The following is a 25,104-nucleotide window of genomic DNA, read 5'->3' as shown; positions in this document are numbered from 1 at the left end:
TACCATAACGTAAAATAGTTAGAGAAGAAACATTTGTAATAGAACAAAAATGAACACAACAGTAATTATTGAATTGAAGCATGAATATGTAGTGTGTAATAGAACCAATACAGTAATAAAATATGATTCACTTACGATCGGTGTTCAAAGATGCAGCTATTGAAAGCCACGTATTCTCCTTCATTTTCTCATCTTTATACGAGGCGCGCCGCTTATTGTAAACGTGAGGATTTTCCTCAAAACTCAATATTAGAATCTCATCAAATAAAACTTGCTCCATGATGCACAGCACAGAACAAAATAATGCATAGGTTATGTCACGGTCTTCTTGCTACAAAATATATGACGAAAAAATAGCTTTTAGATGGCAATAGAATGAATCTAGTGGGCTGTGATCGGAAACGTGAACGCCAAAGTTGAAACTTGGCCAATTCTCCGTTCCCGATCTCGGGCTCCGGCAAGCTTTTCGTGAATTGTGAATGCTCACATTTAAATGTATACATTTTAACAATTTTACCGTTTTCGTTTTCGTTCCAATTCTCGTTTCCGGTTTATTGTGAACCAGCCTTAACAGGGGCTGAACCAGGATGGCTCACCTGTCAGCCGACGATGATAGGAAGGTTTTGCGGTTTATCAGGCTACTCGTCCGCGAAACGGGACTAGACTCTATCGGGGGCTGAGGCAGGATGGTCCTCCTGTCAGCTTCGGATTCAAGAATGCCACCCAGGCCATCTGTCGGGCTTGGACAATCGTCGCATTTATATGAGCGCACAAAGCGCCAAACTATGCCTAGGACGGGATCAGACCTCGTAAAGCCAAGCCATGGCATCACCACGGTCCCTCAACTCCGGGTTCCAAGAGCATTAGAGCCCCGATGATTAACTAATAACCACATACAGAGATGATGATGATGATGATGATGACGACGACGACGACGATGACAATGATGACGGAACGCCGAAAGTTAGCCAGAAATTCTGCTTCAATTTTTTAAGCAAAAACCTCGGAAGAAACCTCAACCAACTTGTCCCAATCAGGATTTGAACCAGGTCCACTCATTTCACGGTCAGACATGCTAATCGTTACTCCACAGCATTGACACTTAATTGCGTAACACTTACGCCAAGCCATAAAGAAAAGAGAAGTCAAAACATTATATAAAGGATAACTAAGAATTTTTAATATCATGAAATGAACTAGATCTGGACTGAAATACTTTTTTTCTCTCGTCGAAGGACGGATAAAACCTTCTCTATCACAACGACGGATCTCAATGCCAACCAAGTTTCTACGAAGGCAAAGGACACAGTTTTCCAAGAAGTAAGTTTGATTTAATGCAGTGTAAATGTTAAGGTGGACGGGATCACACATCCGTACTATTTACAGCGCCAACAGCTCGTTTTTATTGCAGAAATTACGCTTACATCATGAACACCAGATAAGACAGCTACTAACAAAGGTGGTTCTTAGGCAGGATTGTATTAAACACAAACATATCAAATATTATAACGGAGAATTATAATGAAGAAACCTAAAATAATGGCATTCTGCGTCATAAAACTCTTAAACTGGAGGAAAAAAAACTTTCACCGACGAACCTGTTGGACAAGTAAACAGATTTACATTCTTGAAATTGTTCCATCCAATACCTAAACAATGACGCAGCTATACATTATAATATGTTTATCAAGAACTCATTTTTTATTATACAACACAACAGTATACACATTACTTATACAAAAAATATATATATACATCGGTGGATAACCGTCAATTTAACGTTATGTGCTTCTACAAAAATGTCGATTTTAAAAACTAAGTTCATTTACCACCCTACCACATATCTTGGCTTAGTTGCCTCATGAGTGATGCCTTATTGGTGTCATTTATGAGTTTCAGACCTGTCTTCGAACAGATGACTATTACCAAACAACCGCCTTACTAATACTGTAGGGCCTAATATTAAAGTCTGTAGGCTAGTTCATTTTCCTTAGTTATTCTTTTACAAGGCATACAGTAGATTTACTGGCATGTAAAAGAACTCCTGCGGGACAAAATTCCGGCACATCCGGCGACGCTGATATAACCTCTGCAGTTGCGAGCGTCGTTAAATAAAACATAACATTACAAGGCATACAGAAATGAAAACATATTATACTGCGTACATAAATCACAAAATAAAAGGTTTTACTTTCTGATCTGTACAAAAATTACATTTTATGTATTACATTAAAAAATCCGAAATTCAATTAGTTTCTCTAATGGCGAGGACTTGAATGTTCGTCATTCACCCATATGAAGCCAGTTGTGTAGACCAATTTACCGACAGAGTCGTTGTCCAGGGTGCGCCATTGGAGGCTGATCTACGCTACACCAGTGATGTTATAAGGTGATAATGGAGATTTATTGAGATGTCACAAGGGAACCGGAGCTTCCCAGGGAAACCCCTGTTTTACCAGAATCACGGGTTGCCCAACACAAGTTGTGCCGGGAATCGAACCCGGATCAAAGAGCTAATGCCACTGGCGTAGTTCAGAGATTAGGACCTGTTTAAAACATAGCGCATAAAATTCGAAGAAACTTCATAGTGTTTGGATGAGTGCAAAAAAATTGCCAATATTAACACAACACTGTCTCTAACAAAATAGATAAATTAAGTTGCAAATATTTCAGCTTCAAAGGAGCATACTATTCAACATTTTTCCAGGCAGCAGATCTAACATTCTTAGGTTCGTCAATTGATTTTTTAAGAAATTTCTCAACTGACTGTACGCCCTAAAGCAGGTATACCATTTTTTTTAATTCGCTCTACTTCAACACATCTAATGTTCTAATTCAGGGAACGTCTGTATGTGTACAGAAACCATCAGATATCAGCATCTTTTAAGCAATTATCTCCACTAGTTATGTTAGAAATTGTGAGTGGCAAGAGCTAGAAAACAACTTCAAAGATAGTGACAAAATTACCGAAATTCGGTCAAGATATGTAAACTTTTATAAAAGTATGAAGTGGGATTTTTTAGTGTAATCGTTGTGACATTTGATGCAAAAGAGTCAGAGTTTTGGAGTGCACATCAGCTCCAACATCAAGATAGGCTAAGAAATGGAAAATGTTTAATGTTATGTTTTATTTAACGACTCTCGCAACTGCCGAGGTTATATCAGCGTCGCCGGTGTGCCGGAATTTTTGACATCAGCCTGTCGCATTTAAGCATAAGCGCTATATCAACTCCGCCAACCAGGCCGACTAAGAAATGGAAATTTATGTGTTGAATTCGTTATCAGTCTTGTTCTAATTTTGGGCTAAAATCAAAATGAGAAAAATTCGGGCTCAAAAAAGAAATGTCTTGTAAAGGAAATTTGGCAAAAGAACTTATTTGCATGATGATGATATGAGCCCAGATAATCCGTGAAGGGCAAAGGCCTCCTACTATAGTGTAGGGGTGTGTCAAGTTTTCTCATACACAATCTCACCAGCATTGCACAATATGGTATTAAACGCGCTTAATAATATCACCAGAATTGCATAGCACGAGCACATCACCCAGTATAAATCGGTAGTATAAATCAAAAAGTCCGACATCATTTGGAATTACTAACCAAGCCGAAATCTGCAATATTATTTCTGCACAGCCTCACTTGGTTCTTTGACAGTAAACGCAGAATGTATAAAAGTACAAGCGACCGTTGAGAATCCGCGAACAAACGGTGAACTTGAGTAGCCCTGCAGGTTCCGCTGACACCGGACACATGGCGCTCATATCTCAGAAAATGAGCCAAACCAGCAGGTCGGGACTTACGACATAACACCGAGTCTATCGACGCAAGAGAAACCCATCACATCAGCATGTTAATTAATTAGTATGACTCACCGTTCATGATTACAGGCCTCGTTTGAAATGTTGTAAAGTTGGTAACGGTGTGGAATGCGCCGGGTTGAGATTCCACGCTGTGGTCCAGTATCCAAAACCGAGTGCACACACGCGTTCCTCCCTCACTCGTAATACAAACACAATTAAATTGTTCCTCGCGTTAAACAGCTCGCATAACTAAACCAGAGGAGCTCTCCACGGCGGACAACCAGTTATTCTGCTCAAGAATCCAGAGGCCGGTGAGTGTGCTCTGACGTCACGTGATGACCGTGCAGCGTCTTGAGATCGCTACTAGGGGGCACACACGTTCGCTCCTACACATTGCATCCACTGCAATTTATTATTAAATGGTCCCTTTCGACTTTGACGTTTGCATGTATAGAGGAATACCAATACTAATGCCGGTTTCCGTTACCGTTATTGTCATCATCATCATCACCACCACCACCACCACCACCACCACCACCACCACCACCACCACCACCACCACCACCACCACCAGGCGCCGACGTTTGTTTTTGAGCACGGGGGCAGAAGTAATGCATGGATTCATTCATTCAGTGTCGTACGCAGAATTTTGTCGGGGGGGGGGGGGGGGGGAATTATTAAAATTGTTTACAATTTATTTAAATTATCCATATTTAAAATTTTGTGTATTATTATTATCATCAAAGACGAAGTATATAATCATGTCTCGTGACTAGAATATTCTACGAATTAGAAATAAAAAAATTGGAGATTTATCCTTCGAAGAGGTGGAAAAATTCAAATATCTTGGAGCAACAGTAACAAATATAAATTACACTACTCGGGAGGAAATTAAACGCAGAAAAAATATGGGAAATGCCTGTTATTATTCGGTTGAGAAGCTTTTGTCATCTAATCTGCTGTCAAAAAATCTGAAAGTTAGGATTTATAAAACAATAATTATATTACCGGTTGTTCTGTATGGCTGAGAAACTTGGACTCTCACTTTGAGAAAGGAACAGAGATTAAGGGTGTTTGAGAACAAGATTCTTAGGAAAATATTTGGGGCTAAAAGGGATGAAGTTACAGGAGAATGGAGAAAGTTACACAACGCAGAACTGCATGCATTGTATTCTTCATCTGACACAATTAGGAACATTAAATTCAAACGTTTGAGATGAGCAGGGCATGTAGCACGTATGGACGAGGCCGGAGGGAAAAAGGCCTTTGGAGAGGCCGAGACGTAGATGGAAGGATAATATTAAAATGGATTTGAGGGAGGTGGAATATGATGATAGAGACTGGATTAATCTTGCACAGGATAGGGACCGATGGCGGACTTAAGTGAAGGCGGCAATGAACCTTCGGGTTCCTTAAAAGCCATTTGTAAGTAAGTATTATTATTATTATTATTATTATTATTATTATTATTATTATTATTATTATTATTCCACAGGGAGATGTGAAACTAGTTCCGGAAAATACGTTCGCGACATCGTCATTCGTCACGCTGCAGATACGAAGTAATTTTCACTAATCTCGCGAGAATCACTATGCAACTTTCCGATAAGAAATTGTAAAATTCGGCTTTGCGGTCGCTTAGTCACAACAAAGTGTGCAATTCATGCATACAGTACGTTATTTTATAAGCATTCATTGCCAGCATGAAGACAAGACTGCGCAATGGAGTCGTCCGCCTAAGAACAAATGTAGGTCGAGTAAACGTGCGTTATCGAAAAAAGGTGTCAGCTATATAGCGCATTCAAGCTGATCTGTTTGGTTCACGTATTACGAAATGATATACCATTTTTCAAGTCAACGACCCCATCGCCATACAGGAACAGTCGTAATATCCGTTAAGTTTTATTTCCTAACTTTCGCACAGGAAGGATGATGCTTCTGCTGCGGAAAATGGGCACGATTTTAGTCATCCATGAGTCCAACGCACTCTCATCGAGGTGTTCCTAACGTCATCTGGACTTCCATAGCAGCTCATCGGATTCTAAGATTGATGGTTCTGATGCCAAGTTTGTGACTGGCTGTCCCGTTTTGTCTTACAAGACGAGAGAAAATATGTTCCTATTTTCACCAAAATTAAATATTTCAGACATAAGTTAAGGGGACACACAACTTAAAAATTGGAGAAAAAGTGTCATAGAAATGAAAAATTAAATTTCTACACTAATTTACGTGACAGAACTAAATCAATACGCAGAATTCTTCCCCTATTCATTGAGAAGTCACAGTCAAATGCACAAAGCCAAAAAATAAAAAATGATAATTAAAAGTGATATTTCAATTAATGATTGATTAAAAATTGAAATATGTTTTTATTTTGAAAAGTATTGGATCTAATGAGCTGAGATTTTGCATGTTACTTTCCATGTGTATATTAAACTTTTTCTCCAAATTTGAAAAAGATTAGTCAAATAGGAAAAAAGTTCCAAAATATAGTTGAGTGTCCCCTTAATGATGTACTTAACCAACTATACATTAAGTAATCCGTGGCGCAACAGTTCAGGCCAGCCGCATGGCCGAACAGGATCCGAAACTTGGTGACTTTCCCGTTTTTTTAATGCATAATTAATAAACAAAGTAGTATCAAAACCACTAAGTTTTTTGCCTACGCATAAATTCTTAACAGCATAACAGGAAATCTAAGTGGGACAAAACCACTAAATCAAAATTCAGTGGTGATAACATCAGAGTTATAATAAAGAAAAACCAGTCAATATACTAAAGCCTAACGATCAATGATGGATTTAGGTGTCCTGAATTTGGTGAAATGCCGAGGAGCATAATTTCCTAGTGATGAAATGAAAGGATTGCCACTGGAATGAAGTTTCTGGTAGAAGTGTCTTGTAGCTTGTAGAAGATGTGTGCAGATAGTCAACATGTAGCTCTTCATGAATTTGTGTATCACTTGTAAACCAATCACAGGCATGGATGATCCGGAGAGCTCTGTTTTGCGTTGTTTGTAGTGGCTTAAGGGTAGTCCGAGGTGCATAAAACCAGGCAGGAGAAGCATAAGTCAGAATTGGAAGAATTAATGGTCTATAGAGATATGTCTTCAGTTTCAAATTGAGCGCAAGAGATCGTAGTGAAGAATAGATTTAAAAAGTGCGAGCAGTAGCTTTAACAGCAGTAGATTTGATGTGTTGGGTCCAAAGTAAGCGTTTATCAAGACTGACTCCGAGGTATTTAACTTGATCAACATATGTAGAGACTGACCATATAATGTAATTTTACTATCAAGTATTTTGGTGCACTTGATAATCAAATGATAGAGGCGCTAATGTAAAAATGGATCTTTCTGTCACCTATTTTGGTCCGGGATAACTAATTACTCCATGCATCTAACAGCACACCAAGTGCCGAAAAGAGTAGTTACTGTAATTACTCCATGCATCTAGCAGTATAAGTACGTGAATAAAACATTTCTCCACCTTCTGAAACCAGCAAATTTAAAATAAACCATTTAAATTTTCTTCCTCGCATCTTCCACTGAAAATTCATATTGGAGTCAATAGGGAGATAAAGAGATAATCTATTTTACATTACCTTATAAAACAACTTATTAAAATACAACAAAAAGGGACATAAAAGGAAACAAAAGGTTAGATAATTGAATCTGTATTCTTTGGGTATATAGTGTACAGTGCAAAAGTCTACTCTGCAAGAACTAATTAGATAATTCAAATTATTAACTATCTATTATTTTACAATGCATTCAACAACACTATTTTAACAAAGTCCATAAACATCACTCTTTAACATACACTGCATATACACACACGTACCACTTACATCCAGAGGCAGAACATTTGCCCAGATTTTCTTTGCAAGTTTCTGGCTTCCATTTTGTCTTCTCGTCTAACTCTCTAACCCTAACGGATAAGTGGAGAACTGGATCTACCCACCACATAGTTACAATGTTCATCACCTACGACACTGGTCCTGTTATTTCGTCCGAGCGAAGTTACTTGGCGCAGACCGAAGTTTCGCATCCTACTATATTCACCCATACCAGCCAGCTGCTGGCCTCACGTCCACATGCCGCAGCAAAGGTGACCTATCACACAATCAGTGCATGGGGGTGACATGTGGCGTCCAAACCTGTGGAGTAACGGTCAGCGCGTCTGGCCGGGAAACCAGATGGCCCGGGTTCGAATCCCGATCGGGGCAAGTTACCTGGTTGAGGTTTTTTCCGGGGTTTTCCCTCAACCCAATACGAGCAAATGCTGGGTAACTTTCGGTGCAGAACCCCGGACTCATTTCACCAGCATTATCACCTTCACTTCATTCAGACGCTAAATAACCTAGATGTTGATACAGCGTCGTAAAATAACCCAATAAAAAAACATGTGGCCAGCACAATAATCCCCCCAGCCGTTATAATTGGTTTTCTAAACCGGATTTCACTACCTAGCGCAGCTCCCGAAATTCATCACAATGTTCGGTAGGCATCGGTTTCATCACGATGCTGGGAGGCACCTGTTCCATACACTGGTCCAAATTTCATAACAAAATTTCTTCCCCCATGAGGACTCGAAACAGCGCTAGCTAGTTCCGTAACGCTAGTTCTAGGTATGATGACTTAGACCTCGACGCCACTGTGCGGGAGGACACAACCAACTATAACGAAGTCTGAAATATTATCGCGATATTGACAGTCACAGTTGCGGAGTTTTCCTTCATGACTAATCTTCTTCTCACTTCCGCGAGGTAGGCCTACATGACAGACTACTTCAAAGATGATCAGATGAAAATTAGCTACGGTAGCGCAGAAGTCGATTCGGTGTACCAAGTGAAACTGAAATAATGAATGGAAATCTACTCCACAACATACTTGTCCACAAATAATCCCACAGAATCTGCCAGGAATCGAACAGTTGTTCCTTTCAGCGAGAACCCGTGATCTAAGTGACTGAACTCGAGCTTACTCCAGTGCTATCACTATTGAGTTACTACTACTGTATTATCCGTTTGCTTTGGATAGTCTATCAGGGAAATCCCTACCCCGTCCACATTCCACCTCGTTCTCTGGAAGCATTCCAACACCGTGTTGAGTCAGCTTATTTGTGGTTCCATGTAATTCCGGAAACTGCGTGTTTCCGGCAAGCACTCTCAGGCGCTGCTGATAGGTGTGCCCATTACTGTTGAGTGGGCGACTCCGCTTCGGTTGCCAGATTTCCCTTGATTACGGTCAAGGGATGTCAAAGTGCCATATCCACTGTAGAGGCAGAAATTCATATGATTATATCAATAGAACACCAAGTATTTCATCACAATTATCGTTCCGAAACTCTGTCTTTGACCCCATCTTCGCAATTTTCACGATAAACCGTCCATTACGCAAGAGTCGGTGTTTACTGCACATTTGAGTAGCCTACGTTGTGCAGTTACTGGAGAGTAAGCACGTGTGAATTTGCTATAGATGTTCAGGGACAACCAAACATTCAGAAATAAATTGAGTAACAAATAAATAATGCAAGTTACTTACTTCCTCATTACACCGCATGTTAAACATATTTCGAAAAATTAATTTTTTATATTACCTATATTACGACTACTAATGATATCTTACTTCTTGGCCTATCATTCAAAAGACAGATATACAGGATAAACCCTAAGTCATGACATTAGTTTCAACGAGATTACTCTTTGAGATATTACGAACAAAAAAGTTAAACAAAATTTTGCTCGTCTTTACTTCCTTTATGAGAAGAAAAAAAAAAGTTTCATGTTAAACATTTCATTGCGTGTTTTGTGAAATCTATTGATTTAATTCCCATTATGCTCAGTCAGTTTAAGAGAGCAGTGTATCATGACAATAAATGATTGAAAGAATTTTAGTTTTGTCCTTTAAATTTGCATAAATTGATCCGAACAAATGTAACTTTTCGTTCTGCTATGGAATTTTAAAACGTTACATTTGTTCGGATCAAATTTTTTACACATTTAAAAGACAATACTAAAATTATTTCAATCATTTATTATCATAATACACTGCTCTCTTGAATTGACTGAGCATATTGGGAATTAAATTAATGGCTTTCTCAAAACACGCTATGAACAGTTTCACATAAAACTTTTTTTTTTTCCAAAAGAAAGAAAAAATGAACAAAATTGCATTTAACTTTCTTGTTCGTAATATCTCAAAGAATAACCCCTTGAAATTAATGACATTACTTATGGTTCACCCTATATATTACATTGCATTACGCTACATTACAAACATACATAGGCCTATGAACATGCAACCACAAAGAACGATTTAGTTTTCCGCACAGCATACGGAGAAAAATTATTAAAATGCCGAAGAATAAGACATCTATATTCATTTACAAATTAATCGGTTTAAGAAAATACAATGTTAAAAAAAATACGCGACAGCTTGCAAAATGTTCTCTTCCTTTGTAATGTCTCTTGTGACTGAAAGAAGACCTTTACAGACATTACGCTTCTCTTACATGCCAGTGTAAACAGCTTTGCTTCCCTACCGGAGAGCCTGTTAAGGATTTTGTGCGAGATCGTGCGTATTTGCTTGGTTTCCGCACAAAACCAATCCGCGGTAAGTCTAAAATTCCACATTCAGTATTCCCAACCTAACACACAAAACAATTTCCCTCTTCTTACCGCTTAAGTGACATATTGATTTTACTGCTTTAGGCTTCTAACATATTATTTTTTAGAGACGTTCAATATAGTAATAATTACAAATTGGAAACTTACCACTGCAATTTCACCTAAATTGCACTGTTAATTATTGTTTTTAAATATTTGCAAAAATTCAATAAACTCTACAACTCCACTAAAGTTACTGGATTCGTGATGCAAGTAACATTAAGGAAGCCGTGAAAAAATCAACAAGATTCCAGATTCCGATGTTATTACTGCAATATGTTATATAAATAATATTGTTAAAATATTAAAATGAAAAATAAATCATTACATAACCTTACCGTTTGTTTTAAGTTCGCATTTATGGATTGGGGGGAAAAAAAAAGAGAGACGTATTCACGGCTTGCTGGAGTATAGTAAACAGAGAAAACATTTTAAAGCAACAATGTTGAAGACAGATATTTTTGTTTTACAAATTTGCCGTCACTGAACAGAAACCAAGATGGAGATTTCATTGCAACTAATTAGAAATTCCTCTTTCAGGTATGTAATAAACGATCTTCGCACAAAATAATGTACGATACACGAGCGGTATGCTTTCTTTCAATTCTCGGAAATTAAAAAAAGCTCAACTACGTTTCGCTTTTTCAAACTTTTCCTCGAACATGAAAACTTCAACATACCGCTCTTGTAACGCATATTACTATTATCGCCCTTTAAAATTCGCCAACATTAGTCGGATTATACGAAGTGTCTACAAATGAATGAAGCGGTTTCAAAGAATCACCGTAGGTATATTATTAATTATAATTAGATCACAAAACTGTACAGTCACAGAGAAATACTCACCAAGATTTTTTGACACATTACAGGTGCTCTATATGTGCCGCCCTCTCTTGATATTTTAAAACATAATTGAGAGTATTTACTGATGTTATATGGTTTCTTCAGGCTTCTGGAAAAGGAGTGATTCATGCTATATTTTTAATTGGTTATTTTACGACGCTTTATCAACTACTGTGGTTATCTAGCGTCTGAATGAGATGAAGGTGATAATCCTAGCGAGATGAGTCCAGGATCCAGCGCTGGAAGTTAACCAGCATTTGCTCTTAATGGGTTGAGGGAAACCCCAGGAAAAAACCTCAACCAGGTAACTTGTCCCAATCAGAATTTGAACCAGGGCCCGCTTATTTCACGGTAAGACATGCTAACCGTTACTCCACAGCGGTAGACCAAATGGTATAGAAACATCTGCAGTTTTCCCCATGTCTTCAACTATTACATCACAATTACATTTATCGTAAATATTTAAATGTATACTTTACAACACATGAAGTCCTTATTTCCGATGGCATTGCTATACAAGTGTACAGTATACAGGTTCCACTGAAGGTCACACCATTAAAAGACTTAGTGCCCATGATTGTGGCCTGATTTGGGACGTCATGTAATACAAGACTACCTTGTACATACAGTGCATACGATGCTACATTGCGCGGTGTCAGTCTAACGATGCATTGTGCGGGAAGTCTGCAAAACCATGCAAATGCGGATATGACATCATCGCCTGTTCGGACTGTTCTATTTTATCACTCTTGAGGGTTAGGCTGACACACAACGCAATGCACAGTTGACATAATTCAGTCGTTTTCCAATACTGAACGCTTTACAAAGTCGTTGGCTCTTCTCAACCGGCTTCGACTTATGTGATGGCCATATTCAATTTGTGTATCAAAATGGTTTTCCAAAAGTAACGCATAATTGCAATTAAAATTTAATTGGGGATTTTGGACAAAAAGCTCAGATGCGTGAAACCTTGTATTTAGGAAGGAATATTTAATAATAATAATAATAATAATAATAATAATAATAATAATAATAATAATAATAATACTTACTTACTGGCTTTTAAGGAACCCGGAGGTTCATTGCCGCCCTCACATAAGCCCGCCATTGGTCTCTATCCTGAGCAATATTAATCCACTCTCTACCATCATATCCCACCTTCCTCAAATCCATTTTAATATTATCCTCCCACCTACGTCTCGGCCTACCCAAAGGTCTTTTTCCCTCAGACCTCCCAACTAACACTCTATATGCATTTATGGATTCGCCCATACGTGCTACATGCCCTGCCCATCTCAAACGTCTGGATTTAATGTTCCTAATTATGTCAGGTGAAGAATACAATTCGTGCAGCTCTGCGTTGTGTAACTTTCTCCATTCTCCTGTAACTTCAGCCCTCTTCGCCCCAAATATTTTCCTAAGAACCTTATTCTCAAACACCCTTAATCTCTGTTCCTCTCTCAAATAATAATAATAATAATAATAATAATAATAATAATAATAATAATAATAATAATAATATAGTATTAACAATAACGATGTCTTACTTATTTACTTATTTACCACATCTCATCTTTATATTGGGAAGTGTTTTCTAAATGGTTAAATAATTTGTGCAAGGATATATTATCCTCCTGAACCTCTGGCACATTAAGTTTGTAATTAGTATAGTAACATTATCTAATATTAAAATGTATTTTGTCTGACAACATGAAATTCATTGCTTTGACTAAACAGTTTACGATTCACGAGACCTAACCAAAAATGTATTTTGTTTGATCACGTGAAATAATTAGGATGCCACTTTGAAATATAAGCCTATGCTTAAGAATGCTTACTCCTAATAATTTTGCTATTCTAGTTGTAATTGCTGTGTCCGTGCGCATAATTCCTTCATTATTTTCTTCCTTTAGTTCAATATACATTATGAACTATAGATTCCTGAAGCGTAGCCTACTCTGAACGGCACATGCTTTCTTTGTCGGAGGAGTCACTGCCATGCTATTTTTTTCTCTTTGACATTATTGTAATAAAAATCTAAACACGAGAAAAATTAATATTAAAATGTGAAATGGTATTTGTAACGATTACTCCAGTGCATGTATCACTCCGTATGCTATATTTATTTACACTTACCTGACTATAATCTTGAATCATAACCAAAACGCAACGCAACACATAAAATAACTGTTATGTATTAATATTAATACCGATATTAATTAGTTATTAGTAGGGTAAATGTTGGTAATATTGTGATACTAATAATATTACTATAGTTCTTTTTGAGAATTTTTTACAATTTTACTGAGCGAGAAGAAGATTTTTTTTTTTGCGTCAACTTATTAAGGGAATGTTCATGGAAAAGTTTCTCCAAAAAAACTGGTCATTCTCTCGCTCAGTAAAATTGTAAAAAAAATTCTCAAAAAGGACTATCGACTGCTCCCGTGGTCTGTTGGTCAGCATGCTCGCTTCCAGATCAGGAAGTCCCGGATTCGATTCCCGGTTAATTTTTCTTGAAGAAGAAAAATTACCTAGGTGTCTAGAGTCTGGAAATTTGTATGAATGTGAGTGTGATTGTGCCGGGTTAATATTAATTAACCAATCATCAAAATATAAAATACATCAGGACTGTCGCTGGGCAGTAACCTGAACACACGTTTCAGCGTCACATTGTTGACAAGTAACTCAATCTGTTAGCACAACCATAAAGCATCTAATAGATGCTATAGAGTTACCAACAACGAAAAAAAAAAGTACTATCATAATATTATTAGTATCACAATTTTACCAACTTTACCCTTCAAATTTCACTAGCTTCCAGTAAATCATAAATCTAGAACAATTTGAATTTTCAGAATTTGCACTACCGACGACAATTATTGTCACTGCTTCCAACATAAGTTAGAATATCACTAGCAGTTGTATTTCTCACTACCGAAATTCAACCTGCACCATAATCCACTAGCATATGTAGTGATGGAGGGAAAATGGTTAGGTTTCACGCTTAGGGTATTAAGTAAGCTGATCCGTACTATACAATGGGCCAATGCAAGAATAAGTGACTGAATCCAATCCAGGTTCGGCCTGGAGGAGCCAGCCAGAGCCGTTGTGAAACTAATGATTGAACAAATCTCTTTTCTGAGAATACAATTCAATTCGCGACCTTGCCGGTAGTACTGTAATATAGTCGCTCTGCCATTACAGCCCACTCGGATTCAATGAAACTAGTATTTCATACGCTGTTACCGAAGAACGATCATATGGAGAAATATTGATGTTGCGCAATCCAGAGTGATTCAATTTTTGGCAGCATTCGATACGAAAAAAAGAAAAAAGTTAAATAATAAATTAACGTTGATACCGGGTACGCTAAGCTTTCTAACACAAATGAGATCAGAACTGCTTCAAAATCGAGAGAACGAAAGAAACACATGTTTTTTGCACTGCAACCAACGTTAATAAAAATCCAGCACTAAGTATTTACGAGTGTGCAATAAACAACTCAAATAGCTAAGTAACCCTTACTAGTCATTCAATTGTTTGTTTTGCTCTTCCATGGAAACGTGTTGATGGCAGGAAAACAGATGACCGTCTCTGTTCATTAGAGGTGAAGGATCTAAAGCATCAAGATGTGATATTATCTACGCAGCTTGAACTGGTAATCTCCACAATTGTAACCATTAAAAGCAACTTGAGTCATAAATGTGTGACTTAGAATGGTAAGTTAAAGTCACGTATTACAATTCTTGAAAGGCATTCTTATATTACGCCCATGTCTTCAAAGCAAAGCCGATTGCTTCCGAGAATCTATAATAATACATTTCTTCCTTTTCTACCAAAATTCCAATTCCATGAAGTATAAATCTCTATCTTTATTCGAGTAAACATTCTGTTGCTTAAAGAGTTTAAGATTGACATTTGATGTGTCCACAAACTACAACGTGGAATATTTTCATTTTTATGCAGAATGGAAGAGATATAACTGTGCAGATTGAAGAGTGTGACAGAATACATGAAAATTAAAAAAAAAAACTATTATGCGTTTTGTAATTAAGTGCGTGGTTAATTAGAAAATTAGGATGATAGTCCAGTTCGGGAACAGCACATCACTGGTTCAAATTCGAATACATAGGCCCACACGAAATCAGTTTGAACAGCAGCATTACGTCCTTTCGTCATTGCAGTCCCTAATGGCAGGAAATAACGATACGTGCAATTCTTTTCATTTAATTTGCAAGAAAACAGTTCATTTTACTGAAAACCTGCAAAGAGATAAATCATCCCTTATCAGTTTCCCTAATTATAAGAGTAAAAATCAAAATCGTACGGATAGTACTTATCAAGTAAAACAATTCTAAGATTCAGGAGAAAATATTTTTCTGAAAAAAGTATTCGTTTCGGACTAATATTGTATTAGACTTCTTTTTGTACTCTAGCCAAGGATTCTTTTTGTACTCTAGCCAAGGAATAAGTTTTTAAACTCTGTACAGTTATATTATTTCCACCCTGTATATACAAAACAAAATTATGGGAACCAGCCTAGAAAAACGCAATCCAAAAATTATATTATTATTATTATTATTATTATTATTATTGTACAAAATGTACATTAAAAATTGTAAATTTATCCTTCGAAGAGGTGGAAAAATTGAATTATTTTGGAGCAACAGATTAAATGATACTCGCGAGGAAATTACATGCAGAATAAATATGGGATGTGCCTGTTATTATTCGGCTGAGAAGCGTTTGTTATCTAGCCTGCTCTCGAAAAAGCTGAAAGTTAGAATTCATAAAACAGTTGTATTATCAGTTATTCTGTATGGTTGTGAAACTTGAACTCTCACTTTGAGAGAGGAACAAAGATTAATGATGTTTGAGAATAAGGTTCTTCAGAAAATATTTGGAGCTAAGAGGGATGAAGTTACAGAAGAATGTAGAAAGTTACACAACACATAACTGCACACATTGTATTCTTCACCTGATATAATTAGGAACATTAAATCCAGGCGTTTTAGATGAACAGGGCATGTAGCACGTATGGGCGAATCCAGAAATGCATATAGCGTTAGTTGGGAGTCGGGAGGGAAAAATAACTTTGGGGAGGCCAAGACGCAGATGGAAGGATAATATTAAAATGGATTTGAGGGAGGTTGAATATGATAATAGAGACTGGATTAATCTTGCACAGGATAGGGACCGATAGCAGGCTTATGTGAGGGCGGCAATGAACTTCCAGGTTCCTTAAAAAACATAAGTATTATTATTATTATTATTATTATTATTATTATTATTATTATTATTACCTGAGAATTACTCTATAAGACATTATTGGTAATGGACGCAGAAAATGAAAATTTATTAAAGAATTTACACTGTTGCTAAATGTCGCTATAAACGAGTTCTTTATAAAATATTTGTCGTTAGAAAAATAATAAATCACATATTTTAACACATAAAAATCGCACTTAATGGCTGCTGATGCTGCCGAGGTATCACACTAACCAAGCAACTGTATACAATTCCACATTCATTTCCTACACCTGTTATTCGATACCGAAGAAATGAGCTTGTGAAATCTGTGAAACTGCAACAAAAGTCAAGGGTGGGTGAGGGGTCATGGACAACAATATAGCCTATACAGTAAGTAGGTTGCTGTAACACCTTCACGTACGCAGCGTGCCTCTCACAGACACCAGACCCTGGGGTCATATCGGAACGTAAACTGAAAGATTCAATATCGGCATCATTACTAGAGGACACTATTTTTGGGCAACAATAAATTCCGTCAGATTTACTTGCGTACCCCAAGACAAGTGTGGAACTATACGTTTGACAGTCATAAAATGGGTCTTCGAGTACGATAAAATTCTTAGCTCGACTTGCTTCGGAAAACATTCCGTGTCTTAGATTTACGATGATACGTGCCAAGCAAATTTAACTGCGGGTTTCTCGTCAACAATGTCAAAATTCTGCTGGGGGTGTGATTTGAAAACCTGCGATAATGTCGATGTACTGGGTTTTTCACAGATTCTATGACTTACTTACAAATGGCTTTTAAGGAACCAGTCTCTACCATATTCCATCTCGAGGCCTTAACTCTGCCAGAAAAAAGAAAAGCATTATTATTATTATTATTATTATTATTATTATTATTATTATTATTATTATTATTATTATTATTATTTCAATTCGCAGAAGAGCGATGAAATAGCCATCTGTTTGCTCGTGATGAAAAATATGGGTATTCCTCATGGTTTGCTCAGAGATAAGTAGATGGCAGTGATATTGAGTTCTAGACGACTTGGAAATCTTCAGACTGGAAACGGAACCCCATAATCGCCAAGAATCATCCGAACACACAAATCACATTGTGACAAAATCGCTATTATCTATCACAGCGATTTTTTCGAAGCTGTGATGGCAAAACGCTGTCACATTTCACCTCTATATCCAACTGTCTTCAGCGTGATATCCTGAGGTGTGTACAGTAGTGGCAAAAAAAAAACCGGACCGACGGAATAATCAAAGTCCCCGAAATGAGCCACTGCGCATGCCACGCCCGCATTCACAAGACAGCGAGTAATCTATTGAAATTGTTGTAGTTTCGAAAGCCATTAGAGAATAAGCTGGTAAAATTCATGTTCTGGGAATAATAAGTTAATGAAGTACCTGAGCCATTCAATGAAGACGAAAACAGTAACCAGCTGCGTGACTGTTCAACTGCACAAGTGGTTTCGTGTCCAAGGAATATGCACAAACGCTCTGGAGTGAACAAGGCTCTGATATGAGCTACAAGGATCGGTCCGGTTTTTTTTTCTGCCACTACTGTACATCGCGGAGACAACCTTCCAAAGTGCAATGCAATAGGCTCGTAAAGTCGAGAGAATTATTGGATGACTATAGAGGCAATGCATAACATCACATCTAAGTATGACAGGCCCACGTACTAACTTAGAATTCCATAAATCAGTGGTTTTCAGGGATCGAAATGGACCTTTTCAAGAACCGGAACGCTCTAAGTACTATTTTCGTGAACACGGTGCTGTTGATGAAAACAGCGACGGAATTAATGATAAGTGAGATGACGCCTTCTATTACCATGAAATACTCGTATTTATATAAGTGCATGTAAATATTAATACAACATTTTTGGGTACATGTCTTCATTCCTTTATCACATGTACAGAGACGGAAATCTCGAATGGTAGTTCATTCAGCCGGAAGAAAATATATATTAAATAAAATGGAAAGATCTTTAATAATTTACTTCGACGCGTAGGCCTATATTATTACTAGCCAAAGAAAATGAATTCCAAACCTACATTTATGACTTGAGTCTTTAAAATGGATACTTAGTCGCAGTTTAAAACAATAAGAAATTCAACTCACAGCCTAGCAGTAGCCTATGACGTCGGATCATTAACTTCATATGGAGTGATAAAGTGTTGAGTTCCGGTCGTTTTAATTTAATTAACGCCGCGCTATTATTCAGAACCTCAACGATACTCGATTATTCAAGGTTCTTGGAGGCGATATAACGTGTGATTTTTTCATAAACAATGTTAGCTTTCGTACTCCTAAGCAAGGTATGAGAACTCGCTATCTTTTCTACAACAGAAATTCTAAATCCATTTCCTCTACCTTCAGATGCATTAAAGCTGCCAACCTGTACAGCAGTAAATTTGATTCATTTAATTTATAGACTTAGGTTTTGCACAATTGTAAAATATGTATCACTATTATTATTATTATTATTATTATTATTATTATTATTATTATTATTATTATTATTATTATTGTTGTTAATTTTTATCATTTCCGTTACTATCGATGTGTTATTATTGTATTCTTGTGCTACCCCGTTATGACTAATCGCTATTTGATAGCATATTAATATTAATAATATTAAAAAATAATAATATATTATATCTATAACGACGTACAAAAGTGGAGCTTTATTACCGAGTGGGTCAAGTTAAATCACGACCGGAGGGAGTGATCTTTAGAGCCACAAGTTAATGAAGCTACTTTTGTACGAGTTGTATACAATACCTTGTCTACGCTGTTCGTTATTTGCCGAAAATTAGAAGAAAATAAATCTATAAATTGAAATAGGTCTATTAAATCTGTGAAGAATTTTGGTCTTTCGGTCTTACTAATAAAAACTCTATATACAGACGTTTAACTATCTTATACTTATACAATGAGTAGCTCATTTATACGTCGTGTGTAAATTCCTTACTAATAATCACTACATACGTCGTGTATAACAGTACAACTGTTGCACAGCTACGTCATAGTTTCGTCATTACTTCGTTACGAAAGATAATAGAATATATGAGGTTCTCTATTGCATCCGGTAGAGCGCTCTAGTGTGGCGTATTAAGTATCGATAGTACAACTGGCTCTAATCGATTACCATACTATATTTTGGTCAAAGAGTACAAGCTACAGCAATATTATTCTAATTATTCTGTGCTCTTTGGTTTGTTCTTCTTTGGTTACTAGGCAACCATCATCATAAAATGACAGTCGATACCAATGAGCACTTCTGTGCTCGTTGGTCGATACGAACAGCTGTTAGAGGGGCGGCCATTTTTTCGCTATATACAACGCTTAAACAAGGGTTTCGTGTATATAACTACTGCAAAGCAATTCCCATTGTACAGTTACAGGCTGTTTATACATTCATCGCTTCTGCATGGTTTATTAGTAAAGTTTTCTGTCTCAACTCTGCATAAGTCTAGTATAAAAACTATACACGGTTTATTAGTAAGACTGTTTATGATTTAGTCACTGCCTGCTGGATCACATCCTATGGCTGTTTACACTGCCTGCCCGATCAACGGTTATGCGCGAGTAGCCACAAGGTAGCAGGTAGTGACTTTGCATATACTGATAATGTTAATAGCGGTGGGTACTGCCTTACCACCTAGCGGCAAAATAACTTTGATTGAGCAGGCAGTTCACGCAGCTATAGGATGCGATCCAGCAGGCAGTGGATTTAGTGCTTTATTATGATTCTTATCAGCTGTATTGTTGCTATGGTAATAACTGTAGTTGACTGAAATCAATGAAGAGGTTGAAAGTTGTCGCCATTTTTTGTGGGTGGAAAGTAGTGAAATTATGGATTAGAGGATATCCAACTAGCGGCAAATAGCCAATTTCGCTTCATGTAAGTAATACTCGTATGCCTCTTCAAGTCAACATTGAAAACTGCACAAATTGCCAGATTACTCTAACTTTTCGTTAGTGTCTTGCTATTTATTGTATTTGAAAAAAAAAAAAAAAATGTTATGAAATGCTTCATAACACGTTGCTAAGTAAAATAACATAGTAACGTGTTTTTCATTTTATTTAACGACTAGCCGTACCCGTGCGCTCTGCTGCACCTGTTAGAAATAAATATAAAGTAATTACATAATTAAAATAGGACGTTTGATCCAGGGAACAACTTTTACAACAGCGCAAGATAATCTGCTTCGCTCATTACCCATTTTTTTTTTTTTTGCATTGCATTTATTGCATATATATTTTATGTATTTTAACACGATTCAATTGAGCATAGTTAAAATTTGAATTATAAAATAATGGATTGCTAAGCTAACGTACTATTACTGCATACTAAATCAATACACTCTCGTTATTCGTTAATTCTCTGAGATTAAAATGAGTGTACATAAATATTATTTTAAGAAATACAGAAAACGAATGTACAAAATAGCATATCAAATTTTCTGTGCATAAGAAGCTATTTTAATCTTACCTGTCCTCGATTTACTCAGACGTTACTGTAATAACATTATAGCATTCTGTCCATCTAGAGAAACTACACTTTCCAATGGTGAAATAATAATTAATTATACAAATCGGTTAATTTAGCTTCTGATATTACTTCATAAAAGCACAGAAACATTCTCTGTAGGCTATGTTTAATAGCTTTCGATTGTTGATGTCTAAGGCCCCTGTTTCGATTGTTGTTGTCCAAGGCCCCTTATAGAAGAAGTCATATGTTCTTAATTCATTGCACCGTCTTAGATGGCGTTATTTTAATTTTAAAACTCATTTATCTCATTAAATATCAGTCCTATCAAACTTTTGTAAAGAATAAAACTTATTGGAAATAATTTTTAAAGAAACTTTTGTTATGTAACATTTTTCACAAAAATCAATAATAAGCGAGATATTTCGATTTATTTAATTGAGCCCCCCTTATAACCCCCCTTTTAAATAAAGTATTTTGAATGCCATATAGCCTAAAATCTAAGTTACAACGAACTTAATTTACATTCCAATTTTCATATAAATCGGTTCAGCCATTATCGCGTGAAAAGGTAACAACCATACAGACATACATACAAAAATTTCAAAAATGCGATTTTTGGTTTCAGGGTGGTTAATTATATATGTTAGGACCAATTATTTTTGGAAAATCGAAAATTACCAGAAAAATTTCGGCTACAGATTTATTATTAGTATAGATAAAGACAAACTTTTGTCAAATAATGGCCTACTTTTGCAACGAAAGTAGATAAAATAAATTAGCTATTAGAAGCGTTTACAATTTACGAATATCTCTGCAAAATTAAGGCCGCATATCTACTTCAGTCGTACAATGTTCATAAATGAAATCTTTTTTTAGCAATGAATACGAAAGTTTCTCTTATTATTTGGGTGCATAGTAAATGACTTTATTTATACAGATTATTTAATACTTCAAGAAAATAAACTGTTAAACAGTAGTGTAATTGGCATGATGAACTTAACTGTTCCGAAACTGATAGATATAACAAAAAATATCGTCGTTTTTATGAAACTTCCTGCAAACAGAAAATTTTTCGAGAAGAAGAAAAAATCAATTAAATATCAATAGGCCTACACTGATCCTCGATTATGTCATTTATGTTCATCTATAGTGTTATAACTTTTTAACTTTACAAATTTCAACAAAATATCTTATTTTTCATTGGCGAACTCCTCTTGCTAAATAGACACACGGCATCGTGCTGTTCGCACGGTATGGGAATCCAGCAATGCGACAGAAACGCTTCAAAAATGGGCGAAATGATGTATAACCTTATATGGGGATCAAAATTCTCGATACATATCTACAGTTGTTTAGCCCAGGGGATATAAATGTATGCACTGAGTGTATGAATCAACATTGTACGACCGGCAGGCACTATAAATACAAATGGCGACCTACTCTATTTAGCAACGGATGAAGCTTCAACTATCTGATTAACACACAACTATGATTAAATCTTAATAAGTCGCAATGTAAAACTTCCCACTTGCAACGGCCTTCTGACAGTATTCGCAATTTGCGCAATCTTGACATAATTCTGAAAATATGGGTCAATCCACAGCAAACCAGGGGTGGAAAATTTCGGCGGCAAGCAGTGGCACTTCAGGACACATTTAATAAACAAATCATAGAATTTCACAAATTTTATATATTTTATTCGACGTAGAGTTTAAACAAAGTTATCTGAAAAGCTGGGTTAGCAAGGAGTAATATTGTTTTGTTTATTCTACGATATACACCACATTATAGGCCTATTATATTTTCTAATAATTATTCAAAACACTCGTTTGAAGAATTTCGTAATTGTTATTCTTTCTTATTTATTTGTTTCTATTTATCTTCGTCATGTTTCAGTTCCTCCTATCCTACATAATCAAATGGTGTCTAGGCAAGGTTCCTTTTGAGCAATACTAGACAGGTACACATTGACGTGTGGTCAGCACGGCACAGGGTCGCCGATGAGACAACACAGGAGAGCACATTACGTGAAACAAACACCCAGTCCCGTGGATGGATGATGTCCCTGTCATTGACAACGCCGGAAATCGAACCACATACTAGAGTAGGAACCACACACGCTACCTACAGAGCCAAAGCGGCGGACGTGTTCCTATTTTATGCCACGTAACACTGCAGAGCTTGAAAAAGCCGACCTGGGTGGCGCAAGCCGTAGAGGCACACAATGACTGTACGGCTTAGTCCGAAGGGTTGTGGGTTCGAGTCCCACCTCGGGCATGGGTGTTGTGTTTGTGTTAGTTTAGGAAAAAGAAACACAAAAACAGAAACCTACAAAACAGCAATCTTTAGGAAAATGGTATGTGGCCGGATATAGAAAAAAAAAAAGTTGAAGCGGTGTAATAAACATATTTCTTTAAATAACCTGTCAAACAATTAGCTACAAAACTTGATAAATCTATAAACCTACATAACGAATTCCTTCCTCACATGTGCATCCCTATAAGAGATTTATTTTAACCAACGATTAGAATTTCATTACAAATTATCCAGACATTCAATCTGGAAATTCTAAATAAATATCATATTTGTTTAAATGAATTTTAAAGGGAATCAAGGCTAGTTTAGTTTATTATCTAACAATTCGAAATATCCAACGCTGAATTAACCATTACTTACTTACAAATGGCTTTTAGAGAATCCGGAGATTCATTGCCGCTCTCACATAAGCCCGCCATTGGTCCCTATCCTGAGCAAGATTAATCCAGTCCCTACCATCATATCCCACCTTCCTCAAATCCATTTTAATATTATCTTCCCAGCTACGTCTCGGTCTTCTCAAAGGTCTTTTCCCTGAGGCCCTACAACTAACATTCTATATGCATTTCTGGATTCACCCATAGTGCTACATGCCCTGCCCATCTCAAACGTCTGGATTTAATGTTCCTAATTATGTTAAGTGAAGGATGCAATGCAGTTCTGCGTTGTGTAACTTTCTCCATTCTTCTGTAACTTCATCCCTCTTATCTCAAATATTTTTATTTTCCTAAACACCTTATTCTCAAACACCCTTAACCTCTGTTCCTCTCTAAAAGTGAAAATCCGAGTTTCACAACCGTACAGAACAACCGGTAATATAACTGTTTTATAAATTTTAGCTTTTAGTTTTTTGAAAGTAGACTAGATGACAAAAGCTTCTCAACCGAATAACAGCAGGCATTTCCCATATTTATTCTGCGTTTAATTTCCTCTCGAGTGTCATTTATATTTGTTACTGTTGCTCCAAGGTATTTTAATTTTTCCACCTTTTCAAAGGATAAATTTGTAAGTTTTATATTTCCATTTAAATTAATAATTATTATATTTTTATTATTATTATTTACACAAGGATTTGCTTAAAATTCATTTTTTCTGTCATACGAGTTTGTGCACCCCTGGGAGTATCTCTTCCAGCGCTCACTAGAGACATCGGCTCCATCTGGAGTGTGTTAGACAACTACAAGCGAAAACATCGCTGCAGATGCCATCTGTAGCTCTGCCTCGGACTATTTCCACGACATCGACTCGCTGCGGTGGATCTCATACGCAAGAGTATTAGCTCTTTAAATTCAAGGACCGCAATAATATGACTCAAACGTCTCCATAAATGCCTGACCGTTTATGGTTGAAATCTGGGACACTCGTCCGACAACGTATGAAAATAAACGATACAGAATACAATGTATGTGCTCACCACACGTGTCAACATCTACACCTAATATGTTCTACAGATGTTAACCACGCCCCCTTTTCTTTTGGAATGGTGATGCTTTGGATAAACAGGATATTTTCATTTATACAATACAGGGCACTTCTAAAATAGTGTCTGAAAATAAAACTAATAAAATTTCACACACACAACACTACTACCAACTAATCTAATAGAAATTCAGACATAATTCAACACAGAAAAAGTTAATAGAATTATAAATACACGCAATAATCCATATCCACAAGCTTTAATAATATGGCAGCTAAAAGTAGACTACTATA

The 25,104-nt window shown here is 36.6% G+C and overlaps 1 protein-coding gene across 3 annotated transcripts in view; it reads right to left on the bottom strand.

Moving 5' to 3' along the window:
- The window catches only part of Pax (Paxillin), a 266,633-nt gene that overhangs the window by 192,421 nt on the left and 49,108 nt on the right, over positions 1-25,104 (bottom strand). Inside the window, exon 1 of one of the 3 annotated variants that reach the window (XM_069846901.1) lies at positions 3,873-4,054. The exons of the other annotated variants lie outside the window; for them this stretch is intronic. Coding sequence (XP_069703002.1) covers positions 3,873-3,879 — 7 coding nt within the window. The 5' untranslated portion in view covers positions 3,880-4,054. Of the gene's footprint in view, positions 1-3,872; positions 4,055-25,104 lie in introns of those variants that run through there. 3 annotated transcript variants of the gene reach the window in all.

This window comes from Periplaneta americana, chromosome 15, assembly GCF_040183065.1.
Source record: "Periplaneta americana isolate PAMFEO1 chromosome 15, P.americana_PAMFEO1_priV1, whole genome shotgun sequence".
NCBI classification, from domain to species: domain Eukaryota; kingdom Metazoa; phylum Arthropoda; class Insecta; order Blattodea; family Blattidae; genus Periplaneta; species Periplaneta americana.
The sequence above is the reverse complement of the archived record's forward strand: the minus strand, read 5'-3'. Positions and strand labels throughout refer to the sequence as shown.